Source organism: Sapajus apella, unplaced genomic scaffold (assembly GCF_009761245.1).
Source record: "Sapajus apella isolate SASKATOON/1434 unplaced genomic scaffold, GSC_monkey_1.0 scaffold22, whole genome shotgun sequence".
Taxonomy (NCBI): Eukaryota; Metazoa; Chordata; class Mammalia; order Primates; family Cebidae; genus Sapajus; species Sapajus apella.
This window is the reverse complement of record NW_022436962.1, coordinates 588,820-609,035: the sequence shown is the minus strand read 5'-3', so window position 1 is coordinate 609,035 and position 20,216 is coordinate 588,820. Positions and strand designations below refer to the sequence as shown.

Sequence of the window (20,216 nt, the reverse complement as noted above, 5' to 3'; positions counted from 1 at the left end):
GATCACCTGAGGTAAGGGGTTCAAGACCAGCCTGGAGAACATGGTGAAACCCCATCCCTATTAAAAACACAAAAATTAGCCAGGTGTGGTGGTGCTCGTGTGCAGTCCCAGCTACTCGGGAGGCTGAGGTTGGGGAACTGTTTGAGCCTGGGAGGTGGAGGCTGCGGTAAGCCAAGATCACCACCACTGCACTCCAGTCTGGGTGACGGTGCAAGACTCCATCAAAACAAAACAAAACAAAAACAAAAACAAAAACAAAAACAAAAACAAACCAGAGGGAGAAGGAAACTTCCAGCTGAACAATTTTGATCAGATGCAAAGTTTCTAGACAGAACCTGGGAGAGGGAGCAAATCAGCAGTGCAGACACAGCACAGAAGCTGAGGCATGTGGGGAGGCATGAAACCCGAAATCCCTGCTTGCTTTCTCAGGTGGGAGGCTGGTAGCCTGGGGCAAGTTGTCAGCCCTGCTCACACGCCATCTGGAAATAAACTTGGTGCTGTTGGCAGGGCATGGTGGAGGTGAGACTGGCCTTTTGGGCTGCACGGCAGCTGGGTGAGGTCTGTAAGCGCTGGCTTTCCTTGACTTTCTTGGTGACCTACATGTAGCAGGGGCAGTCATAATCCCCCGAGAACATAAATCCATTGGCCTGAGAACCACACCCCCATCTCTACAGCAGCCACAGCAAGCCCTGCCCAAAGAGAGTCTGAGCTCAGACACACCTAATTCTGCCTACACCTGATGGTCTTTCTCTACCTGCCCTGGTAGCCTAGGAGAAAGGACGTAACTCCTTAGGAGCTCTATGCCCCGCCCAATGCTTGAGCGTAGGGCAAGCTTGTATTCTTCCTATATAACTGCAGCTGATGTGGTATTGAAAGCATCACCTCCTGGCTAGAGGCCAACCAACTGAAAACCAGCGCATTTAACAAAAATACAACCAAGGACCTTCACAGAGTCCACTTCACTCCCCTGCTACCTACACCAGAGCAGGTGCTGGTATCTACAGCTGAGAAACCTGAACACAGTTCACATCACAGAACTCTGTGCAGACACTTCGCAGTACCAGCCTGAGGCCTGGTAGCTTCACTGGGTGGTTATATCCAGAAGAAAAATAAAAATCACTGTGGTTTGGCTCTCCAGAAACCACATTCCTAGGGGAAGGGGGAGAACACCACATTAAGGGTGCATCCCATGGGGTAGAGGAATCTGAACAACAGCCCTTGAGCCCCAGATCTTCTCTCTGGCATAGTCTACCCAAAAGAGAAGGAACCAGAAAAACAATTCTGGTGATATGACAAAACAAGTTTCTTTAACACCACCAAAAGATCCATCAGTGTATCCAAACCAAGAAGAAAACTGAATTGCTAGAAACAGAATTCAGAAAGTTGATTATTAATCAAGGAGGTACCAGAGAAAAGTGAAGTCCAATTTAATGAAATACAAAAAAGAAGTTACAAGATATGAAGGGAAAAATCTTCAGCGAAATAGATAGCATAAATAAAAAACAATCACAACGTCTGGAAATGAAGGGCATACTCAGAGAAATGCAAAATATACTGGAAAGTCTCAGCAATAGAATTAAACACGTAGAAGAAAGAAATTCAGAGCTCAAAGACAAGGCTTTTGAATTAACTCAATCTAACCAGATAAAGAAAAAGTAATTTAACAAAAGAAGATAGCCTCTAAGAAGTTTGGGATTATGTTAAATGACCAAACCTAGGAATAATCGATGTTCTCCAGGAATAAGAGAAATCAAAAGTTTGGAAAACACATTCAAAGGACTAATCGAGAAAAACTCCCCCAGTCTTGCTAGAGACAGACATGCAAATACAAGAAGCTCAAAGAACACCTGGGAAATTTATTGCAAAAAGATCATTGCCTAGGCACATAGTCATCAGGTTATCTAAAGACAAGAAGAAGGAAAAAATCTTAAGAGGCATGACACAAAAGCATCAGGTAACCCATGAATGAAAATCTATCAGAATAACAGCAGATAGATTTCTCAGCAGAAACCCTACAAGCCACAAGGGATTGGGGCCCTATCTTTACCCTCCTTAAACAAAATAATTATGAGCCAGGAATTTTGTATCCAGCAAAACTAAGCTTCATAACTGAAGGAAAGATACAGTCTTTTTTCAGACAAACAAATTCTGAGAGAATTCGCCACTACCCAGCTAGTTCAAAAGAGGTGGAATAACTCTTCCCACGTCTGCAGAAGTTCTTCCATCCAGTGCGATCTTTCCAGATGTCAGGCTATATATGTGTTTGGAAGAGACGAATGGGTGGGGGAAGAAAATTAGGCTACCCATCCTATTTTATCTCAGCCTTCATCTTATATTCCTTATGTCTGCAAAATTACACCGTCTAGGACCTTGCTCTTCATAATACGGTCCTCAGACCAATGATATCAGCACCCCCGGGACCCTTAGAAATGCAAGATCTCAGGCACTAGCTCCAAAAATTGTCCTTGTGGATTTTTCTTTACTTTTTGGCTCGGCTTCCTTTCCTGTCCTATCAGCTTTACGCATATATATATATATATATATATATATATACACACACACACATTTTTCTGCGTACAATGATAGGTATAAAAATTTTTTTCTTAGTGATCGCGTTTAGATTTAGCCGTTTATATCAGAAAAATAACGAAATGAGATCAACATCCATCGGTTCTTTAGTGCCTGCCGGTATGTTAGCCGGGACTGGCTTCCGGCAGTTGCTGTTTGGTTGATTACAAACTATTAAGCATAACATTGAGGATGAAATCCATCGATCAATTGCACCTCGGCAAACTAATTCTAAACTCTGCGTCAATCCGCCCCTCTCCCCTTGCCCTCCCTTTGCACAGCCTCGCGGTTTGGATCAGAACAGGCCACCGAGCCACTGCGAAAACCCGGAGAAACGGATTCCGGGCGTAGGTAGGGTCTCCAAGGGAGCACGGGGAACGTACAGAGCATGCGTGAAGCTGTGTGCGCGCACATGCGTACTAGTTCGTGCAGGGCCGCGCGCCGGTCTCTCAGGAGGGTTTGGAGGCTGCGCGAGCGGTTGACGTGTTCTGTGGCTGCGGAGGCGGCGGGGCTCTGGGAGGGGAAGGAGCGGAGGGGAGGGGGGTGAGGTGGGGGGCTGAACCCGGAAGTGGGTAGGCGCTGGAGCGAGCGCGCCCAGAGTGGAGCTCAGCTGCTGGGAGCCAGCGGGGGAGCCCTGGGTTCCCGGTAATAGATCTGCGGGGCGTTTTCCCAGGGAAACTGGGTGGGAAGGGTAGCGGGATCGCCGTCTGCAAGTGCATTCTCCGCCTCGTCAGGGCCTGGGAAAGCTCTTCTGCTTCCTTTAGTCGTCCCTCTGGTTGACCCCACTTCTATTCTGCGCCCCTACTGGGGCCGTCTCTCACGGGGTGGCTTTGGCCGAGAGACGCTCTCTATTCCTGAAGAGCTGTGGCTTGCCCGCCCGGGGAAAGCATGTTAATGAAGAGACTGGGATCACGCGGCCACGACGGCCTTATTGTCACCATCCCAGCGCCCCTAAACCACTACAGCCTCCTCAACCCGCACTGTCAACGATCTTGAAGATCTCTCCCTTTTCTGTCCGGTGATTTACACCCTGTTCGTGAATCAGGCCTGGAAGGTGTGCCTGGGTTCCTTTAAAATTATTCTTTTGTTGGCTGTCTTTTCTAAACGCGGCCCTACTTGTTCTCCGCCCCAAGATTTGCCACGAATGAGTGTAAGCTGTGACTTTATCATCATTTAGTGATAATTAGAAAGAATTAGTTGATGATTGCCTTTGGCTGATTTAGCATTGCTTTGCCATGGAGTTATTTTATGTGGTTCTCACTCTTTTGCAGACCATGAAACCTTTGGGCACGCCCCTTCAGAAGCTGTTATCCAAGACAATCTAGTTTTCCTTTATAAATCTCTTAAGATACTTATGAAGTTTCTTGTTCTGAAATTGCTGTACTGCAATGAAGAAAAGGAGAAAGGTTACTTCAAATCTTGAGAAGATCCATCTAGGCTATCATAAAGATTCTTCAGAAGGAAATGTTGCAGTGGAGTGTGACCAAGTGACCTATACTCATTCTACAGAAAGACCAACTCCTGAAGCTCTTCACTGTTATCAGGAACTTCCTCCCTCTCCTGATCAGAGAAAGCTTTTGAGTTCTTTGCAGTATAATAAGAATTTGCTAAAATATTTAAATGATGATAGGCAGAAGCAACCATCTTTTTGTGATTTACTTATCATAGTGGAAGGAAAAGAATTTAGTGCACATAAAGTAGTCGTTGCTGTTGGCAGTAGTTATTTTCATGCGTGTTTGAGCAAAAATCCAAGCACTGATGTTGTCACCCTGGATCATGTAACACATTCAGTTTTTCAGCATTTGCTGGAATTTCTTTACACATCAGAATTTTTTGTGTACAAATATGAAATACCTCTTGTTTTAGAGGCTGCAAAATTTTTGGACATTATAGATGCAGTGAAGTTGTTAAATAACGAAAATGTTGCCCCTTTTCAGACAGAACTAACTGAAAAGTCATCACCAGAAGAAACACTAAATGAATTAACTGGAAGACTATCAAATAATCATCAGTGCAAATTCTGTAGTAGACATTTTTGTTATAAAAAGTCTTTAGAGAATCATTTGGCTAAAAACCATAGGTCCCTTTTATTAGGGAAAAAACATGGGTTAAAAATGCTGGAGAGAAGTTTCTCTGCAAGAAGATCAAAAAGGAATCGGAAATGCCCTGTTAAGTTTGATGACACCAGTGATGATGAACAGGAAAGTGGTGATGGGTCAGACAATTTGAATCAAGAAAATTTTGATAAGGAAAAGTCAGATAGAAATGATTCTGAGGATCCTGGAAGTGAATATAATGCTGAAGAAGATGAGCTAGAGGAAGAGATGTCAGATGAATACTCTGACATTGAACAAAGTGAAAAAGATCATAATGATGCAGAAGAAGAACCTGAGGCTGGTGATTCTATAGGAAATATTAACGAGGGGTTAACTCCAGTGGTCATTCAGAACAGCAACAAAAAAATATTGCAGTGTCCTAAATGTGATAAAACATTTGACCGAATAGGTAAGAAAATTTGTTTTCTATATCTAATAACTTTTCATGGATATTTTAAATAAATAAATAAAAACTGAAAAAACTGAACTTGGAAAGTAACTTTTAAAAAGACTGCTTATAAAAAGACAGCTTAAGTAGGGAGAATATTTTGGTTTTCAACAGTGTTTATCCTGTTACTTTAAATTTGTTGTGATTCAGGAATTAATCTAAGTATTTATATTAGCCTTTACTTTTCTTCATGTCCCAGTGACACATCATTAGATCATATATTTGATATGAAAGACTCCGGAGTATCAATAATTATTATGTAGAGCTTTGATTTATATGCCAGTTTAATTCCAGTGATAAGTACTATTTTTAAGTCATTAAAGAAAATTAGATGATATTAGATTTAATAATTTGTATACTCTTTCCCCCATGCATGGTAATACATGAGTTATAAATGTTGTCACTTTTCCAGTATCTAGCACTATTTAGAAAGGGGATGTTTTAGATTAAACTATAGTGTATGATAAAATTGAAATGAATGTAATTTAATACTGTAGATAGAGACTTTAGGAAGTGTCTTAGTAGCACTCTGGTTGTATTATACATATGACCTTAGCCAAAAGGCCAAGAAGCTTTGGTTTTTATAATAATGAATAAATCATTTTTTCTACTAGAAAATAATTTGTAGGAAATGTATTCTATCACTTTAAGTTTTATGTCAGCACATGTTTAATTTCAAGATGTCTAATATTTTCCAGGTAAGATGATTTTTGAAAGTGTCTTATATGAACTGTTCTAATGTGAACTTTTAAATTGCAACAATTAAGCTTCCATGTAAACTGAAGTTATGAAATCCTGAAATATTGTACCACATATAATGATAAAAACACAATCAGTGCAATTTGACCTGGTAAAATTACCCAGTTTAATATATCCCCATATGTCTTACAGTGTTAACTTACTTATGTTATTGATATAAGTGGAAATTGGTTTTATAAGGAATTGGTGATCATTTGCTGTAAAAATATACTGTATTATACACTGACATAACAGTGGTAACTACTTTTTGCCTTTTATAATATCTTTTGGAATAGTTTTCTCTGAATCAGAATACTGTGGACAATCTAATTAATAATTACTAGTATTTTAACTGTGAGGCTGTGTGCAAACATGAATAAAATAACTTCTTCAGTAACAATCAATTTGAAGAGCATATGTATACAAGTAAGTTGTTAAAAGTTAGACTGGATAAAATGCTGTTGTAGAGCTGTAACAAGTACTGTGAAGATATGTATAGAGGTGAGAACAGCTTTTTGGGTGGAAGAATTTGAGAGCATTCATCTTTCTAATAGACTTGTTAGACTGTACTCTTAGTGCAGGCTTCCTGTATTCTGCCTTTATTGTCTTAATTTGACTTGGAGATGAATGAATAGGGGTGAGTTCACAAATGGTGTTGTAGGTTCAACAGGAATATCTCAAACTGTCCTACTGAACACTAGTCCCGTGACATGTTATATAAGAGAAGGGTTCTGTGTTCAAGTAAGATTCGGAACTGTATAATTCACAGGCTGTATTAACTGCCTGATTCTCTAGTAAAGAAACCTGTTGATTTTGCTTAATCTAGCATTTCCTTAAATCGTTTTACCATGACACTTTGGAAGTACTTCTTTGAGTGTCCTAGGAAACTAGAGTTTTCTGGACAACTGGGGAAAATACTGCTCAAGATTGAGGTGCTGATTTACTAAGAGGAGGGCATTTTGTATCTAAGCTGCCAAACATTATTAAACAAATATGAAATGATATATTCTCTATCATCAAGAATTTTAAGAGTTTAATGGATATATGCAAAAACACAATCATATTACAATTAAGATAATCTTATCAGGATAAGTACAGAAGACTAAGGAAATCAGGAGTAGTTTCTCAGAGCATACAGTATTTGAGCTGATACTCAAAGAATAGGGAGCTATTTACAAGACAGAGGGACCAGCATGCGCAAAGGCATTGAGGTATGTTGTATTCTGGAAATTGCTTGAGTATGAGTGGTTTCAAGGTGGTAATGGAGGCAAAGTGAAAATAACAGGAGATGAAGGAGGGCAAGAAAGTGGTGATCATATTTTTGAAGGGCTTGTATGCTCTACAGAGGAGTATACTTTGGACAATCTAATTTAATTAGACTGGACTTCATCCAGTAGGTGATAGGAACTGTTGAAAAGAATTTTACAATGGAAACCATGGCCTATAATAATTTTAGAAAGATCATGGTGGCTTCAGTGTGGAGAAGGAAATTGGAAAAAGGGATGAGAAAAGAGCCAGGGAGACAAGAAGGAGCATATAACGAAGAACCAGAATGATAATGTAGCTTAGACTTGGAAGATGAGTGGCATTGGGAGTGGGGTGTGGAATGAGAGTAAAGCAGAGAGTTATAATACATTGAATGCCAACTAAGTGGACTGGTGATGGGTAGAATGAAAAGAATGTGTAGAAGACCCATGTGTCTTAAGTGTCCTTTCTTACCATCTTTATTAGAATTACAGTTTATTTTAAAAAACACACACACAAAGCAGTTCGAGGGCCATCTTCCCATTATTCTTGTATCATCCACATTCCTTTCGAAGAATTTTAAAATGGCACCCAGATTTTTGGTTGTTTACCTGTCTGAGATTGTGAGCCTGGAGGTTTATCTTACTCTTGGCTACTGTTCTTTGTAACATCTCATGTCATTTCAAATAAATTTTTAGTAAGCACTTGTTTATTTGAACTAAGTTGATAAGTTGTATCTGACTTGACTTTGGCCTTGTAAGAAGCCAATTAGGCTCCTTTAAGCTTCTAACTTGGCTTCTTTGGGGTGGGTTTATGAGAGATGTGTAAGCTTTGAGACCTTCTGCTAGAACCATTAGTTCCACAATATGTAATTTACTAATTTGATTCCATTATTTTGCATCTTTTACACTTTCTTCCAGTTATATTTTTCCTTAGGCTACCGGCTGTCCTCTTCTCATCGAATTATCATGTAAATAAGAGTCCTTTGACCTTTGCCCTTATACCAAAAACCTAGTGGATAAATAGGCAAAAATAGGGAGATGACAGATGGGATAAGAGAGAAAATTTGGGTAATTCATCTTTTTTATTGTTTCCACAGACAACTAAAATCTTTCTTTAGATTAAATTCACAATCTCTTCTAGAGGTAGAACACGTTTTATACCTTTAAAAAAAAATGTGACTAGTCGGTCCTGCAGAAATTCCATTTGGTTCTTAATAGAAAAGGATTATAAAGATGGCACAACTCTCTGAGGCTATTTTAATTACATATTCTTTACAGTATCCCATATGAATGAATATTTCAAGGTACATTTTAAGATTTAGCAATATCAAATATATAATGAACTCATTTGCTGATATTTCTCTTTGTAAAAACTGCATACAAAATCTAACATTGGTAATTTTGTATGACCCACATGGGAATAAATTCTGTACAAGGTCAAGTTTGTTCATGTGAAAATATCTTTAATTTATTACTTTTGATTTGAGACATGATTCGTATTGGGATTCAGTTCAGAAAAATGCTATGGATAAAATTTCTTATGTTATAAAATCTTATGTATTTTTCTGTTGACAATCAGGAATGCTTAGGTGTAGTTTAATATTCCATGAAGGAATACTATTTTTTAAATTTAAACTTTGATCAATTTAAAGTGAACATTTTGATTTTTACATTATTATTGAATGCCACACTTTATAAAAGTAGAAAAACAGTTGAAAATGTTCATTGTTTGTGCTGAAGAGTGCCCTCCCCCCCCGCCAAAAAAAAAAAAATAAAAGAAAAAAGAAAAAAACCTACCAGATGATTTAAATATGAAAATCAAAGAGTAACATTTCTTTTTCCACTAGTCTCTAGAGATCTACCTGGCTCTTCTGGGCCCAGCATTCCCTCAAAAGTTATCTCTCCTGTTCTTGCTCAGAAATTCAAATCCATGGAAATAACAGACTGTTGAAAGCCTATGTGCATAAAATTTGAATTAATAGCTAAAAAATTTTTTTAACTTATTGAAATTTCTGTATCATCACTGGTCTTTTTGACTTTGCTGAATTTATTTAAAATGGTTTTTTAAAAAATCATTAGGTTTATCTAATTTTGGCTAGTTCAGTTTAAATTCCCAAACTTTCTTCTTTTTTTCATTTTCTTGCTAAATCCTTCTCTCTCCTGGTCTGTAGGGAAATGGAAGCTTAATAGTGAAAGTGATTTTAATTTGTAATTTAACTGTCATTTCAATGACTTAAGTATTCAGCTGTAAGTAACTTAATTTTTATTTGCATGCATGGAAGAAATTCTTGATTTTAAATATAGGAAACATGCTGCTAATTGTTAATTTAACATCTTTCCAGCAAAGGCATTTTCATAGCAAGTAAATGATTTGTTGAAAAAAATTTCATACTTCAAGATTTTTACTATGCTCTTACTTTCATTGAGATCTAAGCGTTAGGAGATTGATAAGTTATCTCTCAATCTTGAGAATCTGCTAAACATGCACAGTCAATCCCTAGTTAAGAATGGGCCTGTTCCAAAAATCACTAACATGTTTAGTTATTAAAAAATCAGACTGTATACTTTTGATTTGTTTATATTTGTTTAAATATGTCTTATTATCTACATAATTTAAAAGGTAAGTTAACACTGAAATGTGAAAACTTTCACAATCAAGGAATCCTTAACATCCATGTAGCAACCTCTGTCTTTTCCCAGTATTTGATCTGATTCTTTGAATACATCAGGGGAGGTGGTGGTGGTAGGGTGTGTATACACATGTGTAAATGGTTGGTTATACTCTATCAGTAGCAGAGAGGGAGCTGAGATACTAGGCAATTTTAGCCGTGGCGGGGGAAAGAGCCAAGTGTATCCAATGTTATCAGAGAGCTGAAACCCCAGTTTGATTTGTTATAACAGATATTCATAAATCAGATGTATTCATATTTATATTTGAGGTATACCTACATGTCCATATTATGACTAGTAACACATATGATAACAGTAATAACAGTTAATATGTATTAGTGTTTCCTATGTGCTGAGTTTTTTGTTTTTTGTTTTTGTTTTTTTTTTTTTTGGTAGAGTTCGGGTTTTGCCATGCTGGCTAGACTGGTCTCAAACTCATGACCTCAAGTGTTCTGCCAGCCTCAGCCTCCCAAAGTGCTGAGAGTACAGGCATGAGCCACTGTGCCTGGCTGCGCTGGGATGTTTTAAGTGTTGTTGTGTGTATTTGTTAATTTATTTACTTCTCACAACTCCATGAAGTATTAGTAACTCGAGAGGTTAATTTATTAGCTTAATTAAAATCACACAGATCATTTAGGAGATGCCTAAATATTGACTGAGTTTTCTGCCTATATGCATATAAAATATGCATAGACCATTCTATGTTCTACACCTAGATACCTAATTTTTCATCATACTTCTGTTTTCTTTGCTTATGATTGACATCCTTCCCCTTACCTTAAGGAAAATACCTTGGTTTCCCTTCCTCAGCTTTTTATTGTGATAAGTGCAATGAAATTAATTTTTAGATAATATATTACTTGCTTAATAAAGTCAGTTGCATATTGATATATTTACTAAATTAGTGAATTTATTTTATTTTATTAGGTATTATGATTATATCTTTTCTTCAGTGGCCTTGGAATATTTTGGACTTTTCATAATTTTCATGTTATATGTAGGATGTATCCTTTTAAAAGTATATGACTGAAATGCTATACTTTCATATTAATTTTCACCTAAAGAAATATTTATTTATACATTTATTTTTCAGGGAAGAGCAAAGCTGAGTTTTTAATTAAAAGTTACCTTTCATGTTGTTAATTTTTTCCCCTATTTTATTGCCTTTTGCTTAGAAATATAATTCTTTGAAATTTCTAATTCAAATTCTTAGATGTGCACATTCACAGTGCACAGATTACGCAGTAATAATAATAGACAATATCGATAACTTATGTGTCCAACACTGTTGTAAGTTCATTATGTATATGAATTTGTTTATTATTATAACAGTTCTATTAGGTAAATTCTGTTATTACTCTACTTTTTCAAATGAGGAAGATTTGAGGTATATAGAGGTTACCTGTCCAAGGTCACATAGTCCTCTATTTAGAGAACCAGTATTCATATCCAGGTGTATGGACCCACAGATATACATAAAATTTAAACATAATAAATCTTAAATGATGAACTGATCTTTTGCAAAAGGTTAATTTTAAATTTAAAAATACATTTCAAAAATTAAGGTTCAGAGAATTTGTCAACAGTTTTCAGAAAATGTATCAAATTCATAATTTTTAAATATGTGATCATGAATATTTTTTAATGACTCAAGTTTTTGAGGAAAAGTATATACTTTGAACAGTAAGCTCAGAGGTAGAAATTTAGGTAAACTTTCTAGTTTTGTGTGTGGATTTGGGTGTGTATATTAAGTTTGCTAAATCATGAGGTTTTAACAACCAGAGTGTAACAAATGTACTAACTTTAAATTTAATTTTTCTTTTTTATAGGAAAATATGAGAGCCACACCCGTGTTCACACAGGTGAGAAGCCCTTTGAGTGTGATATCTGTCACCAACGCTATTCTACAAAGTCTAACCTAACTGTTCACAGAAAGAAGCACAGTAATGAAACAGAATTTCATAAGAAGGAGCACAAGTGCCCTTATTGTAATAAACTTCATGCAAGCAAGAAGACTTTAGCCAAGCATGTTAAGAGGCAAGTATTATCTTGCTTCCATAATATACTTTATTGTGCCTTTTAATTTAAATATGTGGAAAGCTAAAAACATCTATAAAGTGCTTGTCTCCAATTCTTTCATTGCTTAGCATTTTGTAGAGACTACAGATTAATTAAGAAAAGAGCAGAAAATATTTGTTTATATTTTTTATTCATGCTATTGAGACGATGTTTTTGATGTTTGAACAAGAATATACTCTATAATATGGAAGGTTGTGATACACCATTTTGATGATCCTGTTTTCTTTCTTGGGTTTTGGCAAGCTTGTCTTCAGAAATATGTGGTTTTTGTACTCTAATAAATGTCTTTATTTTTTGTTTGTTTGTTTGTTTGTTTGTTTGAGGCATGGTTTCATTCTGTTGCCCAGGCTGGAGTGCAGTGATACAATCTAAGCTCACTGCAACCTCTGCCTCCTGGGTTCAATCAGTCTTCCCATTTCAGTCTCCTAAGTAGCTGGAACTATAGGCATGCACCACTACACCCAGCTAATTTTTGTATTTTTTGTAGAGATGGTTTCACTATATTGCCCAGGCTGGTCTCAAACTCCTAGGTTCAAGTGATCCACCTGCCTTGACCTCCCAAAGTGCTGGGATTACAGATGTGAGTCACCACACCCAGCCAAGAAATTTATTTCTTATACTCAACATTGTCTTTAATCTGTAACAGTTTGTGAGAGAAAGAATATTTAGTAGAGTATTATATATTTAACTCTAAAAATTAAATTTACTGAAATCTGGACTAAAAAAAACAATCAAGTAAATTACCTTACAGTTGATCTATAAAGAGCTAGGTTCCTGAATGTATTTAAAAGATGAATATATTTTTATTTATTTCTGCATAAACTTAGGTATACATATGCATTTATTAAAATGATAGTTTTACCTTCTTTAAGAGCTCATCTATGCCTACTTGTCTCTTTATGAAAGGGATCAGTACTTGATCCTGGTAATTACTGTTAACATATTCATATGGAATATTGATTTAACTAATATAACCTTTTCCTAATAATCTTTTTCTTTTCTTCTGATAGATTTCATCCTGAAAATGCACAAGAATTTATATCCATTAAGAAGACTAAGAGTGAAAGTTGGAAATGTGATGTAAGAGTTTTTAATTTGTTTTAGCAAACTAAAAGTAAATGCAATGTCTTTTGGGAAAGTAAAGTAATTAGGTTTTAAAATAATGTGACTTAGCTTATCTTACTTTTAGAATCTTCCTTTTATACAAAATTATTCTAATATTTTTTGTAAATTAAATCTAAATTTAATTTATATTTTTTATAAATTAAATTAATTTTTTTAGAAATTAAATGTAAATCTATAAATATATTTTATAAATTAAATCTATTCTAATATTTTTTATAAATTAAATCTAAATTTATAATTTTTTATAAATTAAATCTAAAAAAATTTTTATAAATTAATTTAATAAATATAAATCTAATTTATAAATTAAATCTATAAATTAAATAAATTAGTTTTTAGATGATGGTCCTAAGAAGTGGAAATCTTAGTTTTAATTTTCATTGTAATCACCGTAGCATGTATTTATAATTATGTATATAAACTATGACATTACTGTTACACAGAGTATAAAATGTTAGATTTTCTCCCCCATTTCTGGGTGTACGTTGTTAACATAATAAACTATCTAAAACCTTAGTGGCCTTAAGCAACTATTTTGATATGTCTCACCCTTTCGTGTGTTAGGAATCCAAATTTTTGTGTGTTAGGAATCCAAATTTGGGGCAGGGATTTGCTAGGTTAATTCATCTGTTCCACTTGTTGTATTCACTCAGTTGTTTTTAGCTAGTGCATGATCTGGCAGAGTCTGGGGACACTTCCAAAGTGGCTCACTCAAGGCCAGGTGTGGTGGCTCATACCTGTAATCCCAGCACTTTGGAAGGCCAAGGTGGATGGATCACCTAAGGTCAGGAGTTGAGACCAGCCTGGCAGACATGGTGAAAGCCTGTCTCTACCAAAAAAAAAAAAAAAAAATTAGCTGGGCCTAGTGGTTCATACCTGTAATCCCAGTTACTTAGGAGGCTGAGGCAAGAGAATTGCTTGAATTTGGGAGGCAGAGGTTGCAGTGAGCTGAGATCACACCACTGCACTCCAGCCTGGGCAATAGAGCCAGACTCCATCTCAAACAAACAAACAAGCCAACAAAAAATGAAAGTGGCTCACTCACGTGACAGGTAACTTGGTGTTTGTTGTTGGCTAGAATCTCACCAAGGACTGTTTACCAGGAACCTCTGTTCTTCTCTACTTTGGTCTTTTCTTGAGGCTTCTTGAGCTTCTTTCTAGCATAGCAGCTAAGTTCCAAGAGTGAGTACGTGTTCCCAGAAGTCTAGATAAAAACTGTTAGACTTTATGGCATAGACCCAGAAGTCTCTGAAAATCACTTCTACCACATTTTGTTGGCTAAACAAGTCACTCTAACCTGGGTAGATTTAATAGGAGGAGTAGCATAGTACTTATGGACATCTTTATTCTGTAGTACCTCTGAGTATTTTTTCAGTATTTAGATTAATCTTTTTTTTTTTTTTTTTTGAGACAGTCTTGTTTTGTCACACAGGCTGGAGTGCAGTGGCATGATCTTGGCTCACTGCAACCTCTTCCTCCTGGGTTCAAGAGATTCTCCTGCCTCCGCCTCCCGAGTAGCTGGGACTACAGGTGCACACTACGACACCCAGCTAATTTTTGTATTTTTAGTAATGATGGGTTTCACCATGTTGGCCAGGCTGATCCTGAACTCCTGACCTCAACTGATCTGCCCATCTCAGCCTCCCAAAGTGCTAAGATTACAGGCATAATCCACCACACCTGGCCTAGGTGAATCTTTTTTAAAGGTGTCCTTAGCTGTTATTTTTGCCTTCTTTAATCCAAAGATTCAATTTATATATACAGCAAAATTCACACAATTTCTCTGATTTCAGCTTCTGGAAATTGAAGTCAATTATTAATTACAGTATTTGAATCTGCATAAGATAGTGTCTTCCCCTTACTAAGTTTTATCATCCTTAGCTATAAAATGTTAATAATGCCTACTGCATCTATCTCACAGGATTATTGTAAGAATTAAGAAAAATAATCTATGAATTACTCAGCATTGTGCCTGGCATATACAGTGTGTGTTGTGTTACTATTATTGGTGTGTTACTATTAGCAGCCTACTCCTCTTTTAAAAAGCTGATTAATGTCAAATTTTTATAGATTGACCACTTCAAGAGAAATATTTTGAAGTAATTTTTCTGTGGCTTCTTCTTCATATTCTTATTCAAATATATGACAACACTGATAAAATCTTTTATTCTGACATAGAAATGACTAAAAAATAATATATTTCATGGATTTAGAAATTCTGACTAGAATTAAGATAGTATGATTATTCTGTATCCCCACTAGAAATGTAAAAAGTTGAAATTCAGCTACCTTTAGTTCTAATTTGAAAACATTCTTTACTTCCTATACAGTACTTTTTTTCTGCACAATTAGAATTTAGTTTTACTTTTTGTTATGTTTTCTGTTGGGAGAAAATTATCTTTATTGAATTTATATGGTTTTTGCTTCTCATTATAAGTTTAGTATTACAATTTTTAATTCAGGTTCTCTTAACATTTTATTTACGTTTTAATTTAGATTTGTAAGAAATCTTTTACTCGAAGACCACACTTGGAGGAACATATGATTCTACATTCTCAAGATAAACCTTTTAAGTGTACCTATTGTGAAGAACATTTTAAATCACGGTTTGCTCGGTTAAAGCACCAAGAAAAGTTCCATCTGGGTAAGCAAGTTACTGTTCCTTAAAGCAGCCATAGCAATTATTAATTATCACATCATGCTGGAGAAGTTTTCTTCAGTTTTAGGTTTACAACAAAATTGAGAAGCAGGAATAGATAGTTCCCATATACCCTTTGCCTCACATATGCACAGTCTCCCCCATTATCAGCAGTCCTTCACCAGAGTGGTACATTTGTTACAGTTGATGAACTTACATTGACACATCATAATTGCCCAAAGACTCTAGTTTAGACTAGGATTCACTCTTGGTATTGTATATTCTGTTGTTTAACAAATCTATAATGATGTGTATCATTATAGTATCATACAGAATAGTTTCACTACCTCGAAATTTCCCTGTGCTTCTCCATTTGTCTCCCACACCAACCCCTGGCAGCCACTGATCTTTGTACTTTGTTTGTTGGTTCATTTGTTTTCGATACCTCATCTACTACTTGATGATCTTTTTATTGTCTCCATACTTTTGCCTTTTCCAGAATGTTATATGGTTGGAATCATGCAATGTGTAGCCTTTTCAGATTGTCTTCTTTCACTTAGTATAGTGCTTAATGATGCAATTGGCCCTCCATGTCCATGAGTTCTATGTCTGCGGATTCAACCAACTGTGGATCAGAGATATTAAAACGTAAATAAATAAAGCAAAATGTAATAATACAACAATAAAAAATAATACACATTTTAAAATATAGTATAACAGTGATTTACATTACATTTCTATTGTATTATGTACTAAGTAATTCAGAGATGATTTAAAGTATACAGGAGGATGTGCATAGTTTGCATGTAGTTACTACACTACCCTATATAACAGACTGGAGCATCCATAGATTTTGCTATCCTGGGTGGTCCTGGAACCAGTCCCTCATGGATACCTAAGGAGGACTTTATTCCATTGTCTGGATATACCACAGTTTATCCATTCACCCACTGAAGGATATCTTGGTTGCTTCAAGGTTTTGGCAATTATAAATAAAATTGCTCCAAATATCTATGTGTAGGATTTTATGTGGACTTAGGTTTTCAATTGCTTTGGTTAAATATCTAGGAGAACAAGGGCTAGATCAGATGGTAAGAGTATAATTAGTTGGTAAGAAACTGTCAAATTGTCTTCCAAAGTAGCTCTATCATTTTGCATTCCCATAAGAGTGTATGTCACTTCGTGTTCTTCAGCATGTGATGTTTTCTGTGTTCCAAATTTTGGCCATTGTAATAGGTTTGTAGTGGTATCTCATTGCATTAATTTGCGTTTTCCTGATGGCATATAATGTGGAGCATCTTTTCATATGTTTATTTACCATCTATATATCTTCTTTGGTTGGTGTCTCTTAGGTCTTTGGCTCATTTTTTAATCAAGTTGTTTACTTATTTTTGAATTTTGAGAGTTCTTTGTGTATTTTAGATAACACTTCTTTATCAGATATTCATTTTAAAGTATTTCCTTTCAATCTGTGACTTTTCATCATCTTGACAGTTTCTGTGACAGAGGAAAATTTTAATTTTAATCAAGTCCAATTCATCTACTATTTCTTTCATGAATTGTGCAAAGTCATTGCCAAACCTAAGGTCATCTACATTTTTGCCTGTGTTATCTTCTAGGAGTTTTATAGTTTTATATTTATTTATATTTGTGATCCATTTTGAGTTCAAAAAGGCTGTAAGGTCTGTGCCTAGATTCTTTTTTTTCTTTTATTTTGTCTGTGGCTATCCATTTGTTCTAGGACCATTTCTTAAAAAGGCTATCTTTCTTACATTGTATTGCCTTTGCTTCTTTGTGAAATATTAGTTGACCATATTTATGCAGGTCTGTTTCTGGGCTCTGTATTCTGTTCTATTGATCTACTTTATTATTATTATTGTCAGTACTAGACTGTCTTGATTACTGTAGCTTTATAGTAAGCCTTAAAGTCAAGTAATGTTAGCCCTCCAAACTTATTTTCTCTTTCAATGTTGTGTTGGCACTTCTGAATCTTTTGCCTTTCCATGTTAACTTTAGAATCATTTTGTTGATATCCTCAAAATGACTTTCTGGGATTTTGATTGGGATTGCATTGAGTCTATAGATCAAGTTGTGAAGTTGAGTCTTTTCTTTCCATGAACATGGGATATCTCTTCATTTATTTAGTTCTTTGATTTCTTTCAACTGGGTTTTATAGTTTTCTCATATAGATCGCATACCTATGTTGTTAGATTTATACCTAAATATTTCTTTTTGGGGCATTGAACTACTATTGGTGAACCTTGAGTATTGGCTTAGGCAAAGAAAGTCATATAAGTTGAGAGGAGTGCTGTATATGTCACAGTTCCTGGAGATGTCTAAATGTGTTTTTTTTTTTTGGTGTGTCTTGGGTTTTTTGTTTTTGTTCATTTTTTTGGTGGCAAATGTGCCAGTGGGCATGAACTGTGCATTTATTCATAGTTGATGTTGGATAGGTTTGTGGGTGCTTAGGATGAGACATTCTTCTTTTGGAAAAAAAATATTTTTTCAAGGATTAGAATAAACTTAGTATATTTGGAATTCTTTATAGTATTTAATGAATTACCTTCCCAATGGTTATGGCCAAGGTGGAGAGTTGTGTTCTAGATGGCAGTATACTTCTGTAAATTTATGACACTTAATCCCATTAATGAATTTTATCATTACCGATAGATGCCCTCTCCATGTTCAGTTCATTGCTTTGGTTAACAACTTAGATAAATATGTATACTTCATTGCTTATGAAATTTATAGATGGCATAAAGCTGGCAAGGGTATTTAATTTGCTGGAAAATAAACATCTTTCAAAAATCTGTATGCTATACTATAGGTCAAAACAAATTAAGCTACAATTAATTAAGAAAAAGCTCTAAACTTAAAGGAATGATCTTTTAGTTGTTAAGTCTTTAAGAACTATAAAATAGTTTATCATCCAAACTACTCACTTTACAGCTGACCTTAAAAGTAGAGGCTTTTTGGACACGGTGTGAACCAACAATCTGATATGATTTATAAAAAACAGTGTAGTTTTAAACTATATTAATAAAAGTATATTTTTCAGAATTAGGGAAATAACAGTCTGATTTTTTAGTTGATCTGGAAAATTGCATTCATTTCTGTATACCACATTTAAGATGGATAATGACAAATATATATTTTAGAGATGGGTAATTTTGGTGATATAGAGTCTTGAAATCATATCATGTGAAAAACATCTGATGGTCCTTGAAATATTTTGTTTGGGAAAGGAAGATAGAGCAGCTGTGCCTCAAATACTTTCGAGGCACTATTGTGCAACAAGGAATGCTTAATCTTTGCGAGTCTAGTATATAAGACCAGTATATGCTGGAAGATTATTTACCTGAAGCTTATTCTCTCCAAATTGCCTTTACTAAGTTGTTCTGTCATAGTATTCAGTTTCAGCACTTCTAAGAAGCCATCGTATGGAAACAGTTTTTGTAGTTACCAAACTATAGTTGAAATGTTCACAGGATAAATTTCTTTAGAGTTTTGTTCCAGGAAAAGTAGTTTTTATTGGAGAATTGTTATACTTCTTTCTTTTTGATATGAAAATTTTAGGTAATCTTTTTGGTCCCACCTTGCAGAAACATCATAGAGAAATATGACAATTTTTTTAGTGTTGGAGCTTACAAACTAAAGTAACTTGTCTTACCTAATACTTTCCTATCAGTGAAATTATACAAGTATATAAGCATGTGCTGAACTTACCTTACTATCTGTTAGAGTTGTTGAAGAGGGAATTCTTTAGAAGTGGTTGAACTAGAATATTTTTATGGCTTGTTAAGAGATTATTTATCTTGCTGCAGCATAACAATAATGAGAGGTATTCCAGAAATATTAGGCAGTAAGGCTTAGCTCACCTGCCATTGGATTTTCATGGCAGAAAATACACAAGGAAAATACATTCAGCATTCAAAATAGTAAATATTTATGGTAAAACTGTTAACTATATGATCAGCTCTGTGTTAGGATCTGGTGATACTATTTCTGCCAAATTAAATTACAGTGTAATAGGTAATCGAACCAGTATATAAATCATTACATTTTAATACTGTGTGCACACACATATTTTACAAATGATTAGGTATTTTGTATGATTTTTAAATGAGAGTTGACATTTACTGGGGTAGGTTGACATTTACTTGAAGAAAAGGTTTAATAGGTGTGGCATGATGTAGAAGTGGAAGTAGAAGGCTTTCTAGCCAGGCTTGTTTTCTGAGTCTGACTTAGCCACTTACTATGTGATCTGGAACACCTTTTCAGACTTCCAGCTTCCTCGTTTGTTAAAGTGAGGTTAATGCCTACTTCTTAGTTACTGTTGTGAGGATTAAATGAGGTACTGTATAAGTGCCAAATGTAGAGCCATGCATAGTTCCATTGTCTTTCTCTGAATATGTTGTCACTTCTAGTATTATAATTTTCAGTCTTTCTAAGACTGTTGAGAAATATGGCTTGTGATGTAGTAGCTTGCATTTTTGGCCATTATTTAAGAAAATAAACCAAATAGAGTATTATCTGAGTATTTTCTATATTTGTGTGTGTATTCATATGTATACATACGTATGTATACATTCATATGTATACATACG

At 35.3% G+C, this 20,216-nt stretch overlaps 1 protein-coding gene across 2 annotated transcripts in view; it reads left to right on the top strand.

The window, feature by feature from the left end:
- The first annotated feature begins 3,076 nt into the window (after positions 1-3,076).
- ZBTB41 (zinc finger and BTB domain containing 41) overlaps positions 3,077-20,216 on the top strand; it is a 54,456-nt gene continuing 37,316 nt past the window's right edge. The window contains exons 1-5 of one of the 2 annotated variants that reach the window (XM_032288616.1): positions 3,077-3,213; positions 3,840-5,073; positions 11,597-11,804; positions 12,857-12,926; positions 15,468-15,615. In XM_032288616.1, the coding sequence (XP_032144507.1) occupies positions 3,957-5,073; positions 11,597-11,804; positions 12,857-12,926; positions 15,468-15,615 (1,543 nt within the window). In that variant the 5' untranslated portion in view covers positions 3,077-3,213; positions 3,840-3,956. Of the gene's footprint in view, positions 3,214-3,265; positions 3,719-3,839; positions 5,074-11,596; positions 11,805-12,856; positions 12,927-15,467; positions 15,616-20,216 lie in introns of those variants that run through there. The other variant, XM_032288617.1, reaches the window with a different exon arrangement.